Below are 7,500 nucleotides of genomic sequence, written 5' to 3' on the forward strand. Positions count from 1 at the left end.
ACTCCACGTTTTGATTTGCCGTCGTTCAGTCTGGGCTCAGGTGTTCAAGTCCGGTCCTTGCAGGATTATATAGAGTAAAGGCACCTTGGTCCGATTTTGTGGGCAGTCCGTAACGTCCCAGGGGCGGGACTTACCGTCTCCACCCTTTATTACATTGCCTTATCCGGAAATTGTAAATGATTCCTTCACAAAACGAATTGTTAATCGTACAGAAAGTTGTTCAGCATCTGGCTGCGACCCACTGTAGTCGAGTAACTCTGAGGCATATAATCCATCGCATTGGGGTTTAAAGAAACGTTTCTAAATCGGCTTTGACCCGCCCGGGGGATCGAAGTTGTTTCTTTTGCGGAGAGTGTCATGACGAGGTCCCATTATTATTATTATTAAATAATATTATTATTATTAATCGAAAGACTGTCGTTTAACGCCTTTGTACGTATGTGCACCTACGCGCGCGCAGACCCTTCCTTCCTTCCTTCCTTCCTTCCTCGCTCGCTGGAACGTACGCACACGTATGCGTGCGCGCGTGAGCGGACACCGAAGCAATGAATGACCTCATAAACAAAGAGGTAATCGAGAGGTTTATCTTTGGTTCTTTTGTTTCTGTTTCTCCTCTTTCTTTTCTTCTTCTTCTTCTTTTTCTTCTTCTTCTTCTTCTGACGTCCTTCTGAAGTTCCTTCCTATCGCCGTCTCTCCCTCTTCCTTTCTCTCTCTTCTCTTTCTCTTTCTCTTTCCTACCAGCGTTCCGAAGTTTCCTCAACCGCCTTCCTATCCTCTTTCTCTCTCTATCTTTCTCTCTCTCTTTCTCTCTCTCTCTTTCTCTCTCTCTCTTTCTCCTTCCTACCAGCGTTCCGAAGTTTCCTCAACCACCTTCCTATCCTATCCTCCATTTTCTTTCTCTTTTCCTTCTTCTCCTTCTTCTTCCTCTCCCCCCTATGCGCGGCGAGAGAGCCGGCTGCCTCCCCTCTCTCTCTCTCTCTCTCCTCTCTGCTCTTTTTCCGAGGGACAACTGTGGGGCTCTCTCTCTCTCTCTCTCTCTCTCTCTCTCTCTCTCTCTCTCTCTCTCTCAGCCAACCAACCTGGACGCGAGAGAGAGAGAGGGACCTCAGTCACTCGCTAGGCTTGCGGCCAGTAAGGACACCTCCCGCACTCGTTAGCTCGCACGTGGCTCGCAGGTCACCCGTTGGCACTCGTTGATGCCTGCATTATCCGGGCACTACTAGGGGGTGTGGGGGTTCTGGATTTCCCCCTGGGGGACTTCTTCTTCTTCTTAGCCTTCTCGAGCTACCCCAGTGGGAAGAGGACTCACGCGGCCGACGTCGAAGGAGGTGTTCATGACATAAAAAGGTGTTGTTGGTTGGCGTTGCTTCGCCCGGCTCCTTTCGTTATATATATATATATGTGTTGTTTCAGTGACTCTCTTCCGTTTTAGGTTGTTTTAAACCCACGCCCCAAAGGTTGTTTTAAGCCCCCTCCCCCCGCCCCCTTCCGCGAAATTCGGCGTCATGGTCCCTCGCCGATGTTGTTTAGCCCGAGTTCTTTAAACGTTCCCTGCGATGATGACCCGCGGAGTAATCGCTTAAAGTAATCGCTCGGAGAAGTAATCGTTTGGTCTCTCTGGCAGTCATTAACGGGGCAGATTACTTCATCTCTTAACCCCCCACCCCCACTCCCGCGCCCCCGTCGACGTTAAAATACTCCCCCCAAAATCTGACATTAAATTGTCCCCTCGTTGCATGGCCATGCCACGATTCAGAACAGCGTTATAAAAAAACACAATGAAGAAGATGATTTCCTGATACTGTTCTCGCATAGAAAAAGAAAAGGAAATTAAGTGATTAAATATATTTTTTTTATAATAAAGGAAAAGAAAGAAGGGGTTTCTTATACATAAAATAAATAAATATTACCTCAAGTGACAGAACCGTTTCTCGATGAACTGGAAGCACTGACGCTGCTTTGGGGGGAAAACAAAAGGGGCTAGGAGTTCCGCAGCCTGGAGCCGCAGTAGTAGTAGTAGTAGTAGCAGTAGTAGCAGTACCTACTACTACAGCAGGAGGAGGAGTAAGAGCAGCTGCTCTTCGGGAGCAGCAGCAGCAGCCAAGAATTGGTATAATTGTTGTTTTCTCGAAGACACCAAGTCCCGTTTTCTGTTGAAGCCTCGTACTCCGGAGCACAATGGGGGATGAAGGAGAAAAGTTTTACGACGATGAGGTAAGTTAAGGACGAATGTTTTAGCTGTGGAAATGGACGAGAAGGAAAGGGGAAAACTCTCAATGTGGTACCTGTTTCCTTAACTGAAATGGGGCAAGACAGGGAAGGTTAATGACTAGGAGTGAACCAAACATTTTGTAAATCTAGGTGCATAGAAAATGGGATACTCAATTTGTCATTTAACTTCTGAACTTGACAGGGACAAAAGACTGGGAAGATGTAGTACTGGACTCTACAATTCCAATATGGAATCTGCAGCTCCAGTATGGAATCGTTAATTGAATTAAACGTTAAAATAAAGGTTCTGTTTTTAAGGATTAGACTTCTTAACTTGACAAGGACAAAAGACTAGGAAGATACAGTACTGGAATCTATAATACCAATATTGAATGTATTATTTTACAGTACTGGAATCTGTAATACCAATATGGAATCTGTTATTGAAATGAACGTTACGGTACAGATTTTGTTCCAAGTATTATACCATCAGAGAAGTATTTGATCTCATTGTACGGACGACCAATATACAGGAATCTTTTATGAATTCTGTCATCTCCATAACACACATTTTCCAATAACTGCTATAGCCCATACGACCTGTATGAAGGGAATTTTATAGGTCGTCTGATATCTATAAAAAAATAATTCTTCACTGACAATTGTTTTGGTTAGATAGTTATGTTAGTTATTCATTAGAGACAATAGAAAAAAACTGCTTTATTGTCAGGTATGTTAAGAGATATAGGAGGACTTTCTGTATGTTGCTATGATACCAAATACTCAGCTGTTGGAAGATAGCTCCATTGTTATCAGAAATACGTTTATTGTGCATGAGAGAGAGAGAGAGAGAGAGAGAGAGAGAGAGAGAGAGAGAGAGAGAGAGAGGCAGGCCGTGTTTGCAGACACCTTGGACGTGTTTGCAGACACCTTGCCTGTTCTAGATGAAGAGAGATATGGATGAGGAGAGAGAGAGAGAGAGAGAGAGAGAGAGAGAGAGAGCAGACCACGTATGTAGCTCGCAGACACCTACCATGCACTAGAATTTTCTCAAGCACCTATCAGCCTTGATACTGTGGTTTTTTCATTATATTAAGTAGAAGATTCGCAGGACAACCATTATTGCACTCTAATGAGAAACACGAAAAGAGGAGAAATGAAATGAAATGATTTCGGCGAGCAACCTTACGCCATATTATTATGCTGTCAGAGAGTTACTATTTTTTTTTTTTTGCCGTTTTGAGGCAAATCATATCATATTACTAAGCCATTTAGTTCGCTGTCTTTTCATAACACTCGATTAATTGCTCTTAAAACCCGTTCAAGGGTAAATTCGACCATATACTGCCTGTATATCTATCTACTAGTCTTCACTGCTTTCGTATATATATATTTATTGCTTTCCAGTTTATCTATCTACGGCATGTATGTACGCATATACGCCCCCAAAATGACATATTCTGTACCCGTGAGTATCTGGGTATGTGTGTTATCACGCATATACCCACGTCATATAATTAATAATCACAGGAATTCACGTGACTAAAAAGAAAAGTCAAGTTTCTACGCTGAGGGCATCGGTGCCCATAGGTTAAATTAAGCGGAAGTGATTAATGCGAAAAATAAGACTCGGATGAATAAAAAACTTTCCCGGGTTCGTATCCGTATCCGGACACATCAGGACCCATCTCAAAATCGAGGCAGTTTTGATTTCGGGTGTATTCCACGTCTCCATGAAATTTCATAAATATCCATGCAAAGCTTTTCCGTGATATTTTGCAAACGACTCAACTCGTAATAGAATACTTACCAAGCCTGCGGCAAATAATCAAATGTACTGAAAGATACGTCAGTATTCGCTCTCTCTCTCTCTCTCTCTCTCTCTCTCTCTCTCTCTCTCTCTCTCTCTCTCTCTCTCTCTCTCTCTCTCTCTCTCTCAAGAACTGGAAAGAAAACGTTTGACACCAGAGCCAAGGAGACCCGAGTTTCAGATGATGTCTTGGCATTTCTCTCTCTCTCTCTCTCTCTCTCTCTCTCTCTCTCTCTCTCTCTCTCTCTCTCTCTCTCTCTCTAAACTTTCTGTTTTGGCATATCTCTCTCTCTCTCTCTCTCTCTCTCTCTCTCTCTCTCTCTCTCTCTCTCTCTCTCTCAAACGTTTCGGTAAACGTTCGCCACCGAAGCTGTAGAACGCGAGTTTCACCCACGAATGGGCTCTTGTGGCATGTGTAAACGGGGCTCTTCTGAAACATCAATTTGGATAATTTGTTTAGCAGGATATTTTGCATTTGATTATAATTAACGGTGTTTTGGGGGCGATAGGATGTTAATTTTAGAAATATAGTTTGCATGAGATTGTGATTGTCTTAGCCGTGTTAATACTACCAGGAATAGCAGGTTAAGTGATCGTAAATGCCATGCATTTGTGGGTCACTTTGTTAAAGGCAGATAATAATAGGTATATCTTAGTTTAACCAGACCACCGAGCTGGTTAACAACCCTCCTAGGGCTGGCCCGAAGGATTAGATTTATTTTACGTGGCTAAGAACCAACTGGTTACCTAGCAACGGGACCTACAGCTTATTGTGGAATCCGAACCACATTATGACCAGAATTGAATTTCTATCACCAGAAATAAATTCCTCTAATTCTTCATAATAATAATAATCACGGCCTTTACCGGTCACATATGTTCAGGGTCTAATTAAGAAAGGATGAGACAATGATCCCTGTATAAACAAGAATAATCTCCAGGATATGTACTGTACCGAAAGATAATATTATTATTAATAACTTTTTCAGTGAAGAATGCTAAATGGAATTTCTGTCACTATCCACAAGGAAATAGACAAGAAATAAGAATAAAATGGAGTTTGTCGAGAGCTGTGATTGTTGCTTGTATAAAGCATAAAAGCATGAAGTTTACTTCAAAACTATTGAATGGTAACTGATCTTAATAGGCTGTACCCCGTAGCGGGGTAATGCTATCAGTGCATCACACGGGGTGCACTGTAGGCATTACTAAAGGTTCTTTGCAGCGTCTCTTTGACCCCTAGCTGCAACCCCTTTCATTCCTTTTACTGTACCTCCAGTCATGTTATCTTTCTTCCACCTTGCTATCCACCCTCTCCTAACAATTATTTCATAGTGTAACTGCGAGATTTTCCTCCTGTTACACCTTTCAAACCTACCTATTCTCAGTTTCCTTTTGCAGCGCTGAATGACCTCATAGGTCCCAGTGCTTGGCCTTTGGCCTAAACTCTATATTCCATTCCATTCCATTCCTTAATAGGCTTTCAATCTTCAACAGGATATTAATTTCCTGTGGATCGTTTATATTTATCAGGTTTGATCTCCAGCAAACAGTTAATATCTCAGAGATCTTTTTTTATGTTTCAATGTGATTTAATGTCGAGAACATAATGATTGTGGGATAAGATAAGATCTTGAAATTGATATCACGTTTGGTCTCTTAACAAATCCTTATCGTTATTTGCTTTTGCTCAAGTGCTAAACCATTACAGATCTTTTAAAATTCAGTGTTTCATGTTTATTATTATTATTATTATTATTATTATTATTATTATTATTATTATTATTATTATTATTATTATTATTATTATTATTATTCCAAAGATGAACCCTATTCATATGGAACAAGCCCACCACAGGGGCCATTGACTTGAAATTCAGAGCTTCCCAAGAATATTATGGAGTTCATTAGGAAGAATTAACAAAAGGCAATGTGAAATAAGAGAAAAGAGATCAGTTATTATAAAATTTATATATTATATATATATATATATATATATATATATATATATATATATATATATATATATATATATATATATAAATTAATTTCATTTCATCATCTTAGGGAAACTTTAAATACCCCTGTAAAATCTCACTTTGGATCTTTCTCACATTCCTCCTCCTCCTCCTCCTCCTCCTCCTCCTCCTCCTCCTCCTCCCTCCCCCTCCTCCTCCTCCTCCTCCTCCCTCCCTCCTCCCAAGTCCCGGATTATGCACAAGATTTCAACAACGAGAACCAGGCGAGATTGAATCATGCAAATACGGCTGTCCAGATCAATAGTTTGCTCCCGCCGTTAGACCTAAAACAAGATAGGAACTTATTTTGGGGGGGACATCTTCTTCTTCTTCTTCTTCTTCTTCTTCTTCTTCTTCTTCTTCTTCTTCTTGCAACATTCACGTTTGCAGGAGGCAACACGTAAATAGCGCTCGCACGCGACTTCTCCTTCCCCGCTCTCCAAGAAGCGGGCGCCTCGCCGTTTGGGAAATCGGATGTTGATTTCTGAATCCAGCGGCCTCTTGGCAAACGCATTTGCATTATGTATGTATATATAATATATATATATATATATAGATGTATATATATTAATAAGTGATCTCCTTTTTCTGTATTTTCCATTACCCGCCGTTACTTCTTTCTAATGAACACCTTAATATTCTTTGTAAGCTTGAATTTCAAGTCGATAGGCCCTTGTGTCGGCTTGTTCCATATACATAGGTTTCGTCTTCTGAATAATAATAATAATAATAATAATAATAATAATAATAATAATAATAATAATAATAATTTTAAGTCACAAATACCGTTTAATATCGAATTCACTATGCCTTGGGAAAACTTACACCAATGGGTAATTGTAATTGATGAGCGCTTCGACCCTGGGTAGGATTCGGACCGTTACCCGGTTCAGAAACAGCGATAGAATCCAACTAATATATTAAGCTAATTATATTGACCATGGCGTATTTTTAAGTATTGAAAGAACCAGCATGAATGTGTAGGTATTGTACATAAATATACGTAGAATAATCCGTTTTATTTCGTTTAATGAACGCACATACGCATATGTACCCCGTAGGTGGGTAACGCGGTCAGTGCATCACAGGCGGTGCACTGTAGGCATTACTTAAGGTTCTTTGCAGCGTGCCTTCGACCCCTAGCTCCAGCCCCTTTCATTCCGTTTACTGTACCTCCATTCATATTCTATTTCTTCCATCTTGGTGTAACTGGGAGGTTTTCCTGCTATCAAACCTTTGAAACCTTTTTACTCTCAATTTCCGTTTCAGCCCCGAATGACCTCATAGGTCCCAGCACTAGGTCTTTGGCCTAAATCCTATATTCCATTCCATACCATACGCATATGTAATAGAATAATAGTTTTATTTCGAGTAATGAATTTTATGATAGCTAAACGCTAATAGAAGGCGCTGGATTATGTTCAGCAAATAACGCTGACCGGACATAATTGATTCGCGATC

General features: G+C 40.8%; 1 protein-coding gene across 4 annotated transcripts in view; it reads left to right on the forward strand.

Moving 5' to 3' along the window:
• Dpp10 (Dipeptidyl peptidase 10) overlaps positions 1-7,500 on the forward strand; it is a 619,010-nt gene that overhangs the window by 202,447 nt on the left and 409,063 nt on the right. Inside the window, exon 1 of one of the 4 annotated variants that reach the window (XM_067118073.1) lies at positions 1,108-2,214. The exons of 2 other annotated variants lie outside the window; for them this stretch is intronic. In XM_067118073.1, coding sequence (XP_066974174.1) covers positions 2,179-2,214 — 36 coding nt within the window. In that variant the 5' untranslated portion in view covers positions 1,108-2,178. Of the gene's footprint in view, positions 1-1,107; positions 2,215-7,500 lie in introns of those variants that run through there. One more of the 4 variants, XM_067118068.1, reaches the window with a different exon arrangement.

Source organism: Macrobrachium rosenbergii, chromosome 15, assembly GCF_040412425.1.
Source record: "Macrobrachium rosenbergii isolate ZJJX-2024 chromosome 15, ASM4041242v1, whole genome shotgun sequence".
Taxonomy (NCBI): domain Eukaryota; kingdom Metazoa; phylum Arthropoda; class Malacostraca; order Decapoda; family Palaemonidae; genus Macrobrachium; species Macrobrachium rosenbergii.